Below are 20,138 nucleotides of genomic sequence, written 5' to 3'. Positions count from 1 at the left end.
ACTGCTGCTTCTGTAGAAGTCTGTCCTTCCCATAGATAAAATTTAAGATACCAATTACAGAATTACTTCCTCTTCCTGACAGCATTCTTATTCACAGCAAAGCCCCACTTCCTTAAATCCTCCCCAAAATCACCTTACACAGGCCCCAATCCTATAAAAGGTATTTCTAGCATGTTCTTACTGAGATGTCCCACAGTTCCCCATGGTGTTTGTGCTTTCTCACTGTATGAGAACTTGTTCCACTACGGGTGTGTTCCTGCTGGTCTTTGGCTGGAGGCCGTTGACAAGCTTATAGAAAGAACCAAAGAAGTCATGATTCATATTCAGCTTTTTAAACCTGATTCCTAACAGCGTTTTCCTAAATCATAGCAAAGTAGGAACCCAACAATCCTGGGGCAGCCATGGGAAAGCTACCCAGAGTGATAAAATTGAATTACAAATAGAAGGTCCACTTGATGGAATAAACCTACCTATATGTTTAGGGACATTTTGACATAAATTAAAGGTTTCATTGGGCCAATGTCCTGATACTTCAGCTTCATTTGCATTGTAAGCCTGGTAGCCAGATGCAGAAGGGAGTCAAACAGGATCAAATCCCGTTCAGAAATTCTGATTGGATTCACCTCCCCCATGTCAGTATCCTCATAAAACATAAAGCTGTGTCCCAATGCAAAGACAGTGATCATTTTAATTAAATATTCCAGCTCTTTCTATCAAAGGGTAGAATTTTGAATAATGCTGTAATAATACCTACCAATTTCAAAAGGGATTGCTAAATTCCTATGAAAATTGAATTATAGACTGTCTATATTACATCTAAATATTGGTTAAATTGCTTTAAAAATTGCTTAAAAAATTAAAGTCCATCCCATCATCCAGAGATTTTATCTGTATTAAATCAAATTTTTCTGAATTTTTAACTGAATAAAGAAATCATGTTGTTACCATGAAGTCATCTTCTTTACAAATGATGATGAAATAAGAAGGATGAATAAGTATTTTCATGAAAATTGGCTTTAAAATAAAATGAGGTGTTTTTCAAGTAATATCAGAAAAATCAGTTATCTAGTTGCTTCAGGCTTCAATTTCTCCAAAAATAGAACCCAAATTATTTTGAATCCAGAAAAGTGTCCTAGTATTCTATTTCAATATCATAATTCTATTTCTCCTTCCTAATTTCTATGCACTTCTAGAAACAAAACTTATACCCACCAGATCTCCCAATGCCAACTGACTTCAGCTCTCTATCACAAATGACCTTCAAGTTGCTAGAAATCTTCACAAGCACCCATTACTGGACATATTATAATCTTAACCATATCATCTTTTACCTTTTGTGTTTGATCCATAACCTCTATTCAGAGAATCTCTCTCAGAGTCCCTAGTCTTCAAATTTGCTATTAAGTTTTCAATTTGTTCATATAAAATATAAACAATATGTTTGGGATTTATTGAGGAAAAATCATTCTACTTACCACATTTTTTCCTTCATTTTGGGCATCTCGATAATCAGGATTAAGCTAAAAAACAAAGCAAAATCAGCTTTAAATTACTATTAAAAGCACATTAACAAGACCAATGATCTTTAATTCAGTTCATTCTTCTACCCATTCTTCTAGCTTCTAAAAAGAAGCTAAGAAAGAAACTATTACTAAATATGACAATTTAAAATATTATCAACAAACCTGTTGCAGGAGACAAGATCTAAAATGCCAAGTTTATGGTCTTGGTTTATATTAGAACTGTTCACATATTCCAACAAGTGAAAACTAACAATCTCATCTTCTATGGGAAATCATTCAATAGAGTTCACCATTTTACCCACCACAAAAACTGCCATTTACCAATAACTCAGACACCAATTGTAAAAAATAGACCAAAGAAGAGTTTTAACAATGATTCAGGATCACACTTTACACACTATGAATGCAAGGAAAAGAAAACAAAAGAGCAGCTATGTATCAGATATGTCTGTTAATACATGGGGGCCATTGAAACCAACAAAGACACATGCCTTTGGGCTTGGATAGTGGAGTTTAGGGTTCATTCCGATGAGAAAAATGAGCCCTGAATATGTTCACAGTGTTGACCAACACATCTGGTGGGATCCCTAACTCCTGACTCCCATCTGTCTACACCGTCTTAAAAGGATGTCTTAGTTGTGCTGAAATAGCTAGTTGATAATCTGCAAAGCAACAGATTTATAAGGTATTTTTCCTAAAATAATGAGTTTTCCAATTTAATCATTTTGCTGTAAATCAATTGTTGTGTATAACATACAATCTCAAGTAGTCAAAGTTATCATTTAAAATGTAAGGTCAGGCCGGGCGCAGTGGCTCACACCTGTAATCCTAGCACTCTGGGAGGCCGAGGCGGGCAGATTGTTTGAGCTCAGGAGTTCGAAACCAGCCTGAGCAAGAGCGAGACCCCGTCTCTACTAAAAATACAAAGAAATTAATCGGACAACTAAAAATACATAGAAAAAATTAGCCAGGCATGGTGGCGCATGCCTGTAGTCCCAGCTACTCGGGAGGCTGAGGCAGGAGGATCGCTTGAGCCCAGGAGTTTGAAGTTGCTGTGAGCTAGGCTGACGCCACGGCACTCACTCTAGCCAGGACAACAGAGTGAGACTCTGTCTCAAAAAAAAAAAAAAAAAAGTAAGGTCAGTGCCAAGATGTTTAGCTGCCAAAATATAAAAAATAAAAAAATTTAAAGAAAAGACAAAATGTAAGGTCAAGAGTCTTTCTCATAATGACATTTGACTAGGAGCTCTGAGAATTGCCCCTCCCAACTTATCACTAAATACCACTGAAACTGTTTTTAAAAAAAGAAGCAAAAAACAAAAGGAAAAAAACTCTTAATCTTATTGAGAACCAAGGCTGAAAAACAACCTAAATTCCAAATTTTCACTGAATTGACACTAATTATAAAGCAGATGGTTCTGGGGGAGAGGCAGGGAACAACCCAGTTTTTATCTTACGGCATACTTGAACCTCACATCAAGCCAGTGGCTGTGTGAACAGAGTTAAGAAGATACATGCTGTGGCTCTCACTGTTTGTCACTGACTGAGAGACCCAGAGAATCCACCAACCAAAAACCTATACAGGGGGGTTTCTCTATCACTGAGAAGCTGCTGTGAGATGAAGCAGAAAATTGCTCCCCAGTCTGCCCCATCCACTGTCTCTAACTTCCCATGACCAGAGAGGTACTGTAATGCCAAGAAAACAACTGGGCAGAGAGTGGAGGGGGCTTTCTGAGAAGCACCACATGAAGAAAGGTGAGAAAAGAGAAAGAATCAGGAATGCTGTGGGCTGGAATTACATCACATGATGATATAGAAATAGCAAAGGGGTAGGAGAAGAAACTGCAATAGAGCCCAGGTATGTAGTAGAGTCGACGTCTGCTACAACTGGGAACTACACTGGAAATGGACCCATCGGTCTGCTCTGCAGCTGAAGATTTAGACAGAGGATTGAATTGTCTTACTGGAGAATTACAAAATGGAACAAAAGGACAATCCGCTCGACCCCATCTGGTTCTGCACAGAGCTCACTCATCTGAGGATAATAAAGAAAGAAGAAAGGAAGGAAAAAGTAAATGGGACTAATGGAAACGTATGTTAGAACAAGGGAAATTCTTTCTCACAGTCTTTCTGAGTATTTCCTACGGTATGATGCAAAATAAATTTTCAGGAAATGGTCTGGCACACTCAAGAAAGTACAAGTAAATATGTCCTCTATGAAAGGCAACAAAATGACATGAACAGCTAGAAGGATAATTTAAAAAGAACATAACATAAAAAGGAGTTAAGGAAGATTTTGATATAAATGAAAACATAAATACAAAATTAAAGTCCACGCTGGCAGCAATAAAAAGCATAGTCCATATTACAGAAAACGAGTGATGCAAAGGATAAGAAGTTGAATAACTATCCCTCAATACAGAGGGAAGGTATCCAGAAGTGAAAACTAAGAAAAAGAAAATAGTCACAGAGAACCAGCAAAGGTTACTGTCAACAACAAATGGGAAACCAGGGCACTCAAAGGGAAGAGAGAATCAGTGGAACACATGCAATAATCAAAGACGATAGAACACAAAACTTCTTGCCAGGCGCCATGGCTCACGGCTGTAATCCTAGCTCTTTGGGAGGCCAAGGCAGGAGGATTGCTTGAGGCCAGGAACTAGAGACCAGCCTGGGCAACATATCGAGACCCTGCCTCTACAAAATAATTTTTTTAAATAGCCTGGCGTGACAGCATGCACCTGTTTGGGAGGCTGAGGTGGAAGGATCGCTTGAGCCCAGGAGTTCGAGGTTACAGTGAGCTGTGATTGCACCACTGCACCCCAGCCTGGGTGACAGAATGAGACCCTGTATCTAAAAAAAAAAAAAAGACAAAAACAAAAACAAAAGAAAAAGAAAAGAAAACTTTCCTTAGCTGAAGAAAGAATTACACATGCGGAGGTTACTCTATTCCTGGAAAATCAATGACAACAGATTGATACATTCATTCGAGGTTGATAATGGGAAAAAGGGAGGAGGAATCAGAGGTAAGGACATCAAACAGAGACAGAAATTAGGCTTAGATGAAAATGTACATCATGTAACAGGAGAATAGATAAGCAAAATGTGATCCATTCAAACAATGGAGGACTGCTCAGCAACGAACATGATGAGCTGTCGATCCACACCTCAAGCGTTAAGTTGAAGAAAGCAGACACAAAAAACGATGTAGTGCGTGATTCCATTTATATGAGATGCAAAAACAAACAAAACTAAACTATGGTGAAACATATCAGAAAGTGAAATGGGGTGTGAGGGAGGGGAGTGGGTGGAAAGCAGTACCCCACCCAGGAGCACTAGGACAGCAGTCTGTCAGTTTTCAGAACTGACACGCAAGGCGGGCAAGAAGACACAAGTTGCCTGTTAGTGCTGGGCCAGCTGCTGGGGGGGCCTTGAGGCTGATGTTGCTTTTGCTACAGAGACTCAGACTCTCCCTCAGACTCCTTAAATTCCCTTGAATGATAAGTAATAGAATTAGTTCCAAAACAAGATTAATCTTGCTTTTAGAAGCCAAGAGTGAAAGGTAGAAGGCCAAAGAGTGAGTTAAGTGGCCTCCTTTCTATCCATTAATCAAACTCAAGAAAACAAATTTTTACTCAGCAATGAAGAAAATTCTAGCACAGTTCCTAAGGGGTTTATTCACCTACTTTAGTCAAGTATCAGAGTAGTTTTATGTATTTATCTATTTGTTTTGTTTGAAGAATCCCAACTTTTCTTTTAAATTTTAAAAAAAAAATCCATACTAAAATTTTAACTAAATTACATCTAAAAACTATGCAACATGTTCAACCAAGGGTACAACTTTATGGTCGAAGTTTCCATTCAATACGTGTTAGAACAGTTGGTCACAGACACTGTAACGTAAATTCACGGGGGACACCATGACATATCCATCACTAAAACGTGCACTAGAACAGGAATTAACGCACCTAAGTCAAACACAGAATAATTTGTGCCCTCTGGAACTTGCTCATATTCTATCCCAAAGACAATGTTACTTTCCAAAATTCAGTCTTCACATATTTCACCTCTGACGATCACCCATCCCTGACAAACTGTCTCGGGAAATGGATTCCAGACTCTGCTCTATAAGGAAATACCAGGGGCCTCAGGAAAGGTCACCTAACCCCTTTGGAGCTCAGTGTCCTCATCTACAAAATGAGAAAAAGTCTATGACCAAACCATGATTCTATGTCAATAAATTTTACATATTTATGCATTTGGTGGCAATAGTAAAGATGGTGCCAATCATTTAGATTTTGCCTCATCTGTGTTTCTCAGGCTACAATGTGATTTTTAAAATAATTAACATAGAGTGATTACTTCGGTAAGTTCAATAAAGTGTAATTAATAATAATAATGATCATGATGATGATAATGAGGAAGAGAAGGAGGAGAAGGCAAAGGGAGAACAAAAGCCACCCAAATAAATCTATGGCTGTATAAACTTACCAATAATAACTATGAAAGGAGAAATAAATATATGCTTTAAATGATACTGCTACTTTCCTTCTCTAAATACAATGACAGCAGTAATTATTCAAGTAATGGACTAAAAATGAGTAGAAAAAAATATTATTTTTAAAAAGAGGGAAAAGACATGGTCATATGGCAGTTCCTGAATCTTTTAGTACTTAAAAAAAAATCCTTATGTTAAAAAATAAATTATAAACCTGGCATTGGAGAGCTAATATGCTATTCAATCATTTATCCAATAAATATTAATAAAGCATCTATAATGGGCAAAGCATTGTGGTATATGGTATTTTAGCAAAGACAAAGAGAATATGGTCCCTGACCACAAGACCTCACAATCTAGAAGGGAAAATAAGACATAAATATAGTCAGCTGTAATACAAAATAAAACGTGACAAGGGGTGTAAGACAGGAATGAATAATTTATAAATAATATAGGTCAGAGGAAGGAGGGATCTGCGGTGGGCAAATTTAGTCACAAATTATTCATGGCGAAAGTAGCATCTGAGATAAGCCTTGAAGGATGGGTAGAATTTTAACTGGCTGAGAAGGAAAGAGGGAGTGAAGATGGCAGTGCTGGAGAGCAAATGCTGCGCAGGTGAGAACAATGCAATTTGTTGAAAGGAGACCCATCAATCCACTTATGGAATACTTTTTGCGTGTTTTTAAAGGTTAATTCCTTTAACCTTGCAATTATGCTATAAGACAGGATTCTTGACTCCAGTTTACAAATGAGGCACCCACAGCGCATCACGTACTTCAGGCGAAGTCGCTGCTAGGGCGGGCAGGGCAGGAGGCACAGGTGTGAGGGCTCCACAACCACATCTGTTAGTTACTCCAGCACACTGCCCCTGCCTCCAGACAGCGGAGTCGTGTGATGCAAGGTTCAAAGGAAGGTCAGCCCAGACTATGGAGGGCCTTTAAACCATAGGCTGAAGAGTATGCATCTTACCAGAAGATGTGCGAAGACAAAAGAGGTGAAGGTAACCAAGTGCAGTGGTTCAAGGGAGAGGTGGGAGGTCCCAAATAAAGATAATAATGCTGGAATGGAAGGGAAAAAATAGGTACAAAAGATTTTGCAGAGAAAGAATCAGTAGAATCTGAATGTGTAAATTGAGAGGGAAAAATGTTTTTCGTAACTCTAGAGTCTTTAATACCGAACTGAGGAAACAATTCAATCTTAGGTAAACTTATTGAGGTTGTATGGCAGTGGCATATTCAAGATCAAATGCATGACCCACTGCAGCCTTGGGAGTGGGTGACAGAGAGAATATAAAGACCCACTACTAATCTTTGCATTTGAATGGCTGAAGAGGACAGAAAGAAGTCAGGCATGGTGCAAAGTGGTAGAAAGAGAGAGAGAGGGAAACGTCATAAATACCTAGGCAATGGAAGTCACGACTGTACCACAGTCAAATGAAAGACAACCGCACCCTTTCATCTAACACAATAGCAGCAAGCAGACCAGAAGCTCATATGTCCATAACAGGTGTCCACTTTCTTACAAGAAAAACGTTGCTCTTTTTACAATGATATGTGTTTTGATCAATTTTTATTGTATATATGATTAAAGTCATAAAATCATCAGGGGTATATTTTAAAATAATTATATTTGTATGTTCTTCCTTCCAATGACTAGCATTTCAGGGCCAATCTATTGATAAGTCTAGAAAATAAAGGAAGAGAAAAATAACCTTTACTGAGTGTTTATGTATACTAGGCATAATTTATATATTTTGATATGTCATATTTATATGTGTATGTATAGGGTCTGTTATAACATGGTCATCTTCTGTATTTAGGTATACAAATACATACAAATCAGGCCCTTTTCATATACTATGGCTGATACATTTGATGAAGAACTAAACACAGGGATATTTACAACTATAGCCCTAATATTCATAAGATTCCATGCTAATGTATAGTTTCATAAGTTTTAAATTTTTAACTAATTAATTAAATCCAAAGTCTATTGAATAGTTAGGAAATAAGTGTTTACTGCCATCTGGTGGAAGTTTTGCCTATCTACAAACAAATAAGCTAGTCTTTAAAAAAGGGCAAAACAAAATCTTTAACAAGTAAAATTATTTTGCATTACTCTATCTAGTTTCAAAAGGATCATTAAAAGTTGTTGCTTTAGTAATACCCAAAGAAAGAAAAGGTATAAAGCAGAAAATCATAAATTGTGAAGCTTGATTTACAATTCTTCCAATGATTACATTATAACTATTTACCAAGGCTCCCACATTATCCTATTAAAAATGGATAAATTACTTCCTTCCTCGTAGACATGGTTGTGAACTCACCTGCACCACTAAGGTAATACAAGTAAAATATTAATGCCTATGACAAAATGTTGATGAGTGTGCTGACAGCTGTGCTGTGTATTAAACACTCAAAACTGTGTGTGTGTGTTGACCTTCCCCTCATGCCCCTAACCACACGCAGGCCCACAGAAACTGACACTAAAAAGGAGAGAATTTGATAATATGGCTCTATATTACCTTATGGAGTCAAAATGTCTTTTTACCTTATTCATAATTAGGTACTTTGTTCCACATTTTGTCCATAGTTTTCTAGCACTGTATACTCCTTAAAAATGAACCTGAATTCCCTAAAACTATAGTGTTAAAGGTAATTACACTGAATAAGGGTCCATTTTTAAACCTCGGTTCACTTTAGTGTCTTGCAGAATAAAACTTAAAACTGTGTTAAATCTTATATCATTGTCGTAATTCCTAGATGTTTTCCACAATTCACAAAAAAAGGTGCTATTCTTAAATAGCTTACAATGTATATGTTTTGTCTTTGTAATTAGACTACAGAATCTACAGCATATAACATGGTCTAACTTCTTTTGGATAATGTCCCCTTCATTTCTACACAAACAACTAGGCTTATTACATGCTTCTGAATAACTTAACCAACCCGTTAAGTGCTGGTTAAAACAGAACATCGTATTTAGGCACTATACACACACACACACACACACACACACACACACACACACACACACATTAAATATATACACACACACACACATATATGTAAATTTTTAGGGTTTTTTTTTCCCTTATTTGTGCTTTGATTTAAGGTTGCAATCCTTAAATCAAATCCTTAAACTTATTGTGATATTTAGCATATTTTAAACATTACACAAAATGAGATATCTCACATGCGTAAGCATGATGGAAGCAATTGCAAAAGAGATTTCAATGTTTCAGAGATTGAGTTAATATAATTGTCCTCAAGACTGCAGACTCTTAAAGGACAAAGACCATGTTTTAATCCTTTTTGTTTTCTTCACAATATCAAAATAGTGCTTCTACCCAGTAGACAGTCAATAAGTGATTGTGTAATTTCAGTATAATGTAGATCAAGGTTTCTCGACCTAAGAATTATTGGTATTTTTGACCAAATAATTATTTGTTGTAAAGGACTGTCCTGTGCATCATAGGATGTTCAGTTATATCCCTAACCTCTACCCACTAGATGCCAATAGCTCCCACTCCCCAACTGTGACAATAAAAATGTCTCCAGACATTGTCAAAATCACCCTCAATTGAGAACCACAAGGTCTAGAATTTTGCCTAATACTCTCATTATATTGTTTTTGACTTCGAGCAAAATCAATCACCTCTCTGAGCCTGGATTTCCTTTTCTGTAAAGTGAAATTATTAGATTTACAACCATAATCATAGTCCCTATGATTCTTCCATTCAATCATCCAATAATAGTAACTGAATGCAAATTGAGTGTCAGACACTGTGCTAGGCACAGGGTGTCCAGTGATGAGCAAAACAGATATGGGCCTTTACTCATGGAGAACAATATATACCTAACTATAAAATATGATAAATCCAAAGAAATGCTAAAAGCATTTCTTCCCTAAGTAGGAGATTTCTGAAATATTTCAGTAGATTTACAGAGAATAACTATGGCATTATTCAAAATCAAAGCCTTTTAAAATTCTAAAATACTCGATGAATTCTACAATGAATACTACAAGACCACAATTTATTACACAATAGCTTGAGTTAAATTCAAACTTATAGACAACAGAAAACTGAAGTTATTCAAAAGAATCTTCATTTATGCTCTAGAAAATTTTATCAAAGGAACTTGAAAAAATAAAAGCAATATATGGTAAAATATTCTAATAATCCAAAGCATGGACAGTCTTTTCAGCTGTTCTCTTAGATAAGCACTCATTATACTCCGCCCAATTAAGAGTAATCTCACCCAAAGTGTCTATTTTATAAGTCATGGGGGTGACCAGCTGGCTTGTGTGTTATACCTAACATAAGAACTGTACAATATCATGGGTTTTATTGGAAGGATTTCCACTGTCTCCAATGAGGCAATATTTCCTACGTCAAAATATAGTATGTAATCTTTTCCAGATAAAAGATTAAATAACTAAACTTTGCCCCTAAACCCTTTACCCCCTTAAGTTATCTGATTGACAAAGAAATAACAGTTCTTAATGACAATAATAACAATAAAACACTACTCTGCATTTTCTCTCCCCTTCCTCTCCAGGAAAGTGAAGAAACTTAACATGTATTGAATATCTTTTATGTACAAGGTGCTGGACATTCCCTATCTTCTTTAATTCCAGAATAATCCCATATAACACATGTTATCACCTTTTTTACACACAAGGGAACTCAGGTCCAGAGAGGTTAAATATTTGCTTAAAGTCAGACAGATTGTACAACAGTATACATGGGATTTTTTTTCCCCACTACACTAGGCTCTCTTTGTCACACTGGCCAATATAAATATCCTAAACTCAAAGGCAATTCAAGAATTACATAATCCTATACACCAGGAATGCCTAAAGCACATTAAAACATATTTTAAATTATAAATATGTCCGTTAAAGATGGAAAAGCCATGGGAAGAGTGTAACACCCTGCTATATCCTGCCCCACTTTTAGGTATTTCCCTTTAGTGAGAAAATAGGATTGTTCTTGTCCCTCTTATTTTTTAAAATATATTTTATAAAAACCATCTAATAGGACTCTTAATGTTTCCGTTAACTACTACTCTGTTTCTCCCTTCGTAGACATGCTATGAAAACTTAGTCTGCACTCACCTCCCCTTCCTGGCTTCCTCTTCATTCCTCCACTCCTACATTCTAGTTTCCACTAAATGGGCTTTCAATGAAGTCACAATGATTGCATTCTTGCCAAATGCTGTAAATAGGTTGTGTTTCTGATCTTTTCCATTGCACTCCCTCCTTTGTGAAACTCTATTCTCCCTTGCCTGGCATTTGTGACTCAGCCCATTTGATTTTCCAGGTGCTGCTCTGGCTTCTCAGGCTCCCAGGCTTTTGTCCATCCTTAAAAGATGAAGTTCCTCGTGGCTCTACCTTCAAACACCTTATTGCTCTTTTCACATGCCCTGGTGATCTGTGCTGTGGAGATCCAAATCTACTTCTTCAGCCCTGTTCAATCCCCCAATTTCTAGAAGTTGTGAGACTTGTGCCTATTAGACATCTTCACCTGGACATTTTACAAACATTGAAATTGAATGGATTATTTCCCTCGCCAACTTGACACCTCTTCCCATTTTCCTCAAATTGCTGAGCAACATCATCAGTTCTCCAAAACTGGAATCTTACTCTCAACCCCTAACGTTCAATGGATTACCACTGCATTGATCCTGTCTCCTAAAAATGTCTTCAGCCCTTCCCCTCTTTGTCATTGCCAGGGTTGATCTCTTGGCTCAAGTCCTCAAAATTCCTTGAAGTTATCATACCTCTCTCTCCTATCTGGTCTCCCTTTCTCTAAATCCAATCTCTTACAGTCGCTTTACAAAGGCTCCAGAGCGGTGCTGCCCATTAGAACTTTCTGCTTGGAAATGCCCCATGTCTGCACTATCCCATATGGGGTGGCTATTGAGTACCTTGAAATGTGGCTATTGTGACAGAGAAATTGACTTTTTAATTTTATTTCATTTTAATAATATTAATTTTGATTTAACAGACAACACAGTGCTAGAAACTAGCACATTAGCCTGTACAACTTTGGAATGGTCTTCTTTAATCACAAATTTATTTATTATGCTCCTCTTTATTTTAAAGATAAACCCATTCTCCTCAACATATATGGCTGAATTTATTAGCTACACTGCATTTATGGCCCTACCCCCCTGCCACCTTCTAACATCACTTCCAAACTCACAAGTCCTCGGTATCAGCCACATGAAACAAGTCTGTATGACACTACACACCTCCTCGCTGTGTACAAGCTGCTGTCACCAGCTGAACACCCTTTCTCTCTCTTCCCCACCTGCCTTACTCATCCACCAAGCAGCAAATCCTCTGGCCTCCCAACCATTCCTCGCACCTCCCTGACACCCTCTACCAAAAGTGTCCCGCTCTTTAGCACGTCCCCGTAAGCATGCCACTATTCATACTGCTATCATACATTTATCACACTGTACTTGGTGCTCCTCAAGGGTGAAAATTAGATTTTTTTAATGATGTCACCATTCTCTACCAAAGGTTTGCAAATAGCTGTTCAGTCCCAGCTTCTAGGTAGCTACCAGGATAAACTTCCTTAAACATTATTCCTATTACGAATCATTAATAGATCAAATCCAAATCCTTCATTCAAAATCTTCAAGCGGAGAGATCTATTGCTCAATAATTCCCTTCACAACCTCTTCCTTGGGCTAGGCCTTGGTTTTTATAATGTCTACATATGATTTGAACATTCCACATCCCTCGTGTGCCTCTTTAGCAACTTATACCAGCATTGCCCTTTTATTTCTCTGCCAGTCCATGTCTATTACTTTCTTCGAGAACCAAGGAAGAGTTTGCCCCAAGCAAGAGCCTTCTTTGACTAATGTCACACTGACCTAACTCCACCTGCATACATAATTAGCCCTCCACGATCTTGGCTGTGCTCTGGGATCATTAATTGTGTGCTGTCTTCTGAACTAGACAGTCCATTCTTGGAGGGCAAACACTGAGTCCTCTGCTTGCTTTGCTGTACCTGCAGCATTCTCTACCATGCTGTGCACTTATCAGGCACTGAAGAAACATATATTGAAGGTTGTATGAAATCTTAAAGATGATGTTTGCTATTTTTATGAATTCCAAAAACAATCATTCCTAACTCTTGCATTTTCAGGATCCCAATAAATGTGTCTTATTTTTGAAGTACTATCTACATATTAAAGGGAAAATTTAAAAAAGTAAAACAAATAGAAGCCATGGAGTTTTTTTCCACCCAAGAAGGGTATAGTGTAATAAAACAAATAATTTTAGGAGGTTGTAACTCAAAATGTTGGGAATCCCCTGTCCTACGTAGATGACATGAATAATGCTTTAAAATTAAAGACCTGAGCATTTTTTAAAAGTGAAATGATAAAAGGATAATCATTGCTTCTCGACTGCTGTCAGAGGCTAGTTACCACCTGTTTCCTGATTGGGAATCAATTGTTTAGCCAGTGAGGGTGGCTACAGTCACTGTGATTTGACCACACCCCTAGACATTTTCACACCAGCAAGGACAAACGTCCCCAGTGTGCCAGGATCTTGTCTGAACTTAGCTGACATAAGAAATATAAAACCCCACTTATGGATGTCAGGATTTTGAAGCTGTGATTTCTACTTTGATGTTAGAATACTACACAGAGCATCCATTCCAATATATTAGTTAAAGTTAATAGAAAATAAATTCCTAGCTTTCAATCTTCAGATACGAATTTCATGCTTAATTCTCCTTCTCCCACCTGGCCATGAAAAAGATGTTACCTAAAGTATTAAAGGTCAAAGAAAAGGTCTCCAAATACACCAGACTCTTTAATAGACAAGAAGGCACCTGACATTTTAAGCTGCATTCTCTAGAGAGAGAATGAAAGACAGTCTTTCAAATCGTTTTCAAGGAATGAATTGCTTTCTATTTTTCAACTTTTAATTAATTCATTTATGTATGTATTGAGTCCTTAGATCTTCATTAAAGTTAATGAACAACTTAATTCTTAATAATCTAATCATTTGAATGCATGAAATGATATGTTTTAGTTACAGAAATTAACAAGGAAAATTTGTAATGTGTACATCATGTCAGTTTTCTACAGCACATCAGTAGCTTAAAAAGCCATTGATTGAAAAGTGAATTAGAGAAAAGAGCCACTAATGTAAGATCCAAGAGGATTTTAATCCTAATTTCTTATCTTTTATGGGACATCTAGCCAGGCTTTTCTAATTTTCTTTTTAGACGAGATTCTGTACTCATGATTTTTGCTTCAAAGGGTTCAAAAGGGTTAATTCAAAACGTGTATGGTATAAATAGCCTGGAAACTGCAAAGTATATTTCATTTAGTTGAGCAATAAATAATGTGGTAGATATTTTATAAAAGTAAGAATAATCCCTGTTTATCACATAATAAAATTAATCATGCCAGCATCGCTTACCGTGAGCCACACCTCTGCAAAGCACTTTGCCTCATTTAATTCTCTTAATAAGTTAAAAGAATTAGAAAAATATTTGATTATCCCTATTTTTCAGAGGAAGAACTGGAGCTTAGAAATATTAATTAGCTCAAATATGTCTCCAAATGCCTCTCACATACAAATCTTGAAATCTCCTTCTTCCCATCCTCTAATCTCATAGAAGCCTGAATAGCTTCTTTATATTCATCCATTCATTCAAAAAATATTCATCAAATGCTTTTTAAGTACCCTGCACTGTTCTAGGTGCTGAGGACGTGCTGGGCGTGGGGGAAAAAAAAAAATCCCTGCCCTCAGAGAGGCATTCTACTAACAGAGACAGTCAATAAAAAAAATGCAGAATAAGTCAGATAATAAGTACTAGGAAGAAGAATATTATTGCAGATTAATAGGATGGTGAGGGTAACGGGGTTGGGTGCTAGTTTAGACGGGGACCAACATGCTTATAGACCCTACAGAACCCACTCCCTGTCTCCACACCTTTTCCTTGTCAGTTCCCCAGCCCCACCTCCTTCCTTACCGTTCCTGACATCCAAAACTAATAGTTAGATAAGTAATAGTAAAAATTCTAAGAACAGATTCTGGTTTTGAATTTCAAAAACAACCTCCAAATTAAAAAATAGAAACAGAGTCAAATAGAGTAGAATGAATGGAAATTTTCATGCCTCTGGAAAAGAATAGTTTCAAAATCATTTTTAAAAATAATCAAATTTTCATTAAATCATTTCTAAAACTTCTATGCTGTTATTTCTACCCATCCTTCATGTCTATCTGATTGTCAACATACTTTTAGCAGAGAAAGAAAAGGCCTTTATATGTTCTTACCATTTTTATTGACAGTTTTAGGACAGTTCGGTGTCTCAGGAAGAAAATCCTTTCCTTGGCCAGGCACGGTGGCTCTCGCCTGTAATCCTAGCACTCTGGGAGGACGAAGCAGGATTACTTGAGCTCTGGAATTCAAGACTAGCCTGAGCAAGAACGAGATCCCATCTCTACTAACACTAGAAAAATTAGCCGGGCAGCATGGTCCGCACCTGTGTCCCAGTTACTGGGGAGGCCGAGGCAGGAGGATCGCTTGAGCCCAGAAGTTTGAGGTTGCAGTGAACTATGATGACACCACTGTACTCTACCCAGGGCAACAGAGCAAGGCTCTGTCTCAAAAAAAAAAAAAAAAAAAAAAAAAAAAAAAAACCCTTCCCTTTCTAATGATTTGAACAATAAAAGCAGACATTCTGAAAGAGTGAAGCTAAATAGAAAATTCTAGGCCACATCACATACACATGCAAATCAGACATCCCATTCCATTGACCTTACCGTGTAACAACTGCAGAGTTTTATTGTTGTTGTTTCCATTTTTAATAATTTGACTAATATTTATATTTTAAAAATAATTTATATGCCAATCCAGAACATTATAAGCAATAATCAAATCTGTATAACGACTGTATAACGACTGCAAATAGAATGTCTTCTCAAGAGCCCAATTTCCTTTTTCACTATTTCAGAGTCAGACACTTAACAACGCTATATCCACGAGTCTTACCTCTGCAGCTAAATAGTTTCCAGTTGCAAGATGTTTAAATCTGAACAAGCTGTTCCACTGTCCTGCACCCCCACGGCATGGGTCATGATGAACCACCTACAGACAAAGAGAGCAAGAACAACGACAAAATGATATTCATGTTCCTGGCAGACGAATGCCAACAGTTTACATGGAATAGCCTCCTGTTTATGCTGACCTGTCAAATCTAATATATGTTTTCATGAGAGTACAATGTGGCAGAAGAACAAAATTCCCCACAAATAAGCAAGAGACATGTTAGAAGAGTTGTTAACTCACTGTGCATACATGACACTCATGCCTTACATCTGCAAATACAACCTTACTCAGAAAGGCAGGTTTCCAAGACCAAGTCTGGAAATGCTGGGAGGTTTCCCCCCATTTGTTATTCAAACATTCATTCAGTAGATTGTATTATGAGCCTACTATGTGCCAGGTACATTTCAAGGCAAGAAGGACCCAGCAGTGGATAAGACTAGAGCTTTCATTCTAATGGAGAAGAGAGAGAACTAGCAAACAAAGAAATAAATGAAATTTGACAGGTGCCATAAAGGACCCATACACAGTGCATGACTGAGTAACCAGAGAAGGAGACATCAGATGTAATCAGCATGGGCCACTTGGAGATGACATATGAGCTGAAACCTGGAGGATGAGAATGAGACAGGCATGCAGGAAATGGGAAGAGATCATTCCAGGCAGAAAGAACTACGAATACCAAGGCCTGGAGGTCTGAACTAACTTAATTCTTGGCCATTTCCATGAATGCTTTTACTGGCACCATGTCCTTTGATGCCTGTCCTGGGAACTGGCCTTGCCCAGGTGCTGAGCCGCTAGGCTCACTGGGAATGGAAGCAACAGGTCTGACACAGCTGGTGCTACAGGGCAGTGGAACAGCTCAGGCCCTACAGTCAGATGACCACATTTGAGACCCAGCTCCACTGATTGCTACAGTCTGATCACAGCAAGTAATCAAACATCTTCAATGTACAAAATGGAGTTAATTTACTGGATGGTTGTGCAGATTAAATACCATAAGGCATGGCAGAGTGCAAGGATAACGTTTCATTATTCTCCCTCAACAGATAACCTTTTTGTTAGTACTAACCACCCTTTGGTTCCTACTGTTGCCAAAAATTTTATGCTAACTTATTTAACTTTCTAATGCCTTTTGCTAGACTCCAGTTTCTACATCTCCCCCTACTCTATAACTCAAATAAGATAATAATTATGAAAATACTTCAAAATGCATGAAGTCTTAACAAAACACTCCCTCTGTGGCCAAAAACCCACTCAACCTTCAAGGCTCAGTTCTCAAATCAAACTTCTACAAATCCTTTGCTAATCACACTGTCCCCTGTGATCTTGACAACGTTTGAATTTTTACTCCTTTGGAGAAGGCTTTAAGAATCTGATAAAATCTATTGCTTGTCTCACACATACACATACATGCACATATGCACACACACATACACACACGGTTTGCATATAATTGCTAGGGTTAACAAATAACCTGAAGCTTATCGTAGCCCCTGGACTAGGAACTACTCTCACATATATTAAGTGGGTCCAGCAACGGCAGTGTAAAGGACATTTTGGAGATTTGGAAGGGAGGGTGTTTTCACTTATCATGAGGATGTTGGAGGGACGCTATTGGCATTTAACAGGCAGTGGCTAAAATATTCTGTATCCTACAATTCACAGGGAAGTACAGCCTGTGCTAGATATTGTGTGCAGCCCTCAGGACAGTCTCCACCCTTCTAAGTGCTCCTCGACCACAGGGGCTGGAAGCCTCACCCGGCATTCCCATTAGAATGGAAAGCAGAGGAAGGCAGGAGAGAGGCTCCCCATTTGGCTGCAGTACAGTGGTGGCAGCTGACGAGTGCAGGCTCCTTCAGGGTGAGTGGGTGAGGACACCACAGCACACAAGGAGAGGCCTGCAGGCTCAGAGGAGGAGCAGTAGTAGCCAGACCTTGACATAAACATACATCCCCTGCTCCAGTTCTCTTCCTCCAGCCCTTCCAATAATGCTGAACCTAATTCCCTACATTACACACCTCTTTGCTTGAAATGCCTGATGCCCACCCTAAGCATGACACTCAGCCCTCCTGAATGAAGCCCGTCTGTTACAGCACACAGCAGAGAAATGTCCTGCAGTCTGCATCTTTCAAATCTCCTACAAAAATAAACGTACTGCAGGTATGAATTAGTAATACTTCAGTATATAATCACACAAAAACATTTTTACATCAAGTTATATGAAAGGTCCAATAATTTGAGAGAAATTTGTTATGGAGAGGGAAGTTTAAATGAAGTAAAGACATTATCTCAAAATTATTAAGTTATTTATTCATTCCTCTTCTGACTGCTCAATGTATTATAGTATTTCTAGATATGCATTTTGATGGAAGGGGTTTCAAAACAGTGGTACAGCTACAGCAAAAGCTATAAAACTAAAAGTAAATAAATGAGAGAATTTTCAAAACTCCTTTTAACAGACTTAGAACCAATATTAAGTAGGCAGAGACACATGAAATGCAGGGAACTCACTGTATTTCATTAACACAGCTTTTAAATAACATCTCACCTTATTGCTATCCCTACTTTTTTTAAGTTTTTGGAGAACAATGATAAGAAATCTATTGTATGGTGCACACCTGTAGTCCCAGCTTGTCCAGAGGCTGAGGTGAGAGGATCACTCAAGCTCAGAAGTTTAAGGTTACAGGGAGCTATGAGCGCACCACTGCACTCCAGCCTGGGCAACAGAGGGAGACCCTGTCTCCAAAAAAAGGAAAAGCAAAGAAAGGATGGAAGAAAAGAAGAGAGGGGAGGGGAGGGTACGGGAGAGGGGGGGAGAGGAAAGGAGGAGAGGAGAGGCCATAGCTTACATTTTCTTAATTACTCTACCACGTTGCCGCATTTAGGAAATACTTTTTAAAGGATAAATGAATTCTTAACTATGGGTCCCCTGATTCCCACAGACATGGCATTCCCCAAAAGAAATAAGCGTTGTTCTCCTGAGTGACTGTGTAGTTCTGGAATCTACCTTTACTCAAAGCAAGGCATCCTACTCTATCTTAACTCCAGTGCCATTTGAGGCACATGGCCTCCAGGCTGATCAGTCTTGATAACATTTCACAATCAATTTTTTAAAAAGTAAAATTATATCTATGCCCTTACTAAATGTGTATGTGTGTGAGAGAGAAAGAAAGAAAGAGAAAGAGAGAGAATGAGACATACCACAGAGATGACAGGAGAAGGAAGCAGTTCCTTTCAAATTGGTCACAGCAATGAAGGGTACAAGTTGGTTCACAAAAGTTATTCTGTTTTATGGGTCTATCATAAACGATGCCTATAACAATAAAACAACCAGCCTAGTGAACCTTATCTTTTTGATCTAAATATTGATTAAAAGCAAAATATATATATATATATGTATGTATGTATATTTACATACCTCTACTTCCCAGAGTGCTTTAGAACTAGTGGCAGAAGTTGCTGATTGGCGCAAGGTTGTTCGAAGGAAAATGTGCTGTTTTTTCTCGTATTCGTCGCAAGTCAGAAACTTCTCTTGTTCCGCATGAAACAATCTAACAACGTCACCCTAGAAGAAAAGGTCAAGAGACACTGTATTTCCAAAAACCATGCGAATGAACAGACATGAGAAGTAGGTGTCTCTTCCTGGTTTTGATACTCTGGGGCCTACTGCTAGCTACTGGGCTTTTAATGATTACCTATACATTTCAAAATATTTGGTCGGGGAGACTCAGTGAAACATTCAGTGAGTATTAAGGTTGTAGTCACTTTCTAAATTTTAAACCCCAGTGGATACATAAGTTTTACATCTAGAATTTCAGGAAGACTGCCTTCATTTCTTTCAGTAAATGTGCTATGCAGCACATACTTACTCCTTTTAATACATCCTCTCGGTATGAACTGTATTTCATGAATAAAGTGATTTTCCAGCTAGTGTTGCAATTAACAGCATTCACCTATTAATGAAGAAATATTAAGAGTTATAAGACTACAAATTCCATACTACACCAGAAATTAGTAGTTCAACTAG

The 20,138-nt window shown here is 37.9% G+C and overlaps 1 protein-coding gene across 1 annotated transcript in view; it reads right to left on the bottom strand.

The window, feature by feature from the left end:
- ITPR2 (inositol 1,4,5-trisphosphate receptor, type 2) overlaps positions 1-20,138 on the bottom strand; it is a 505,193-nt gene that overhangs the window by 358,534 nt on the left and 126,521 nt on the right. Inside the window, exons 7-10 of the mRNA XM_012641030.1 lie at positions 19,981-20,064; positions 19,530-19,676; positions 16,055-16,150; positions 1,476-1,520 (exon numbers count right to left, since the gene is read on the bottom strand). Of these exons, the coding sequence (XP_012496484.1) occupies positions 1,476-1,520; positions 16,055-16,150; positions 19,530-19,676; positions 19,981-20,064 (372 nt within the window). The remainder of the gene's footprint in view (positions 1-1,475; positions 1,521-16,054; positions 16,151-19,529; positions 19,677-19,980; positions 20,065-20,138) is intronic.

The sequence above is a fragment of the Propithecus coquereli genome, unplaced genomic scaffold, assembly GCF_000956105.1.
Source record: "Propithecus coquereli isolate 6110/MARCELLA unplaced genomic scaffold, Pcoq_1.0 Scaffold16, whole genome shotgun sequence".
NCBI classification, from domain to species: Eukaryota; Metazoa; Chordata; class Mammalia; order Primates; family Indriidae; genus Propithecus; species Propithecus coquereli.
Note: the sequence above shows the minus strand (reverse complement) of the source record. Positions and strands in the feature narration are given on the sequence as shown.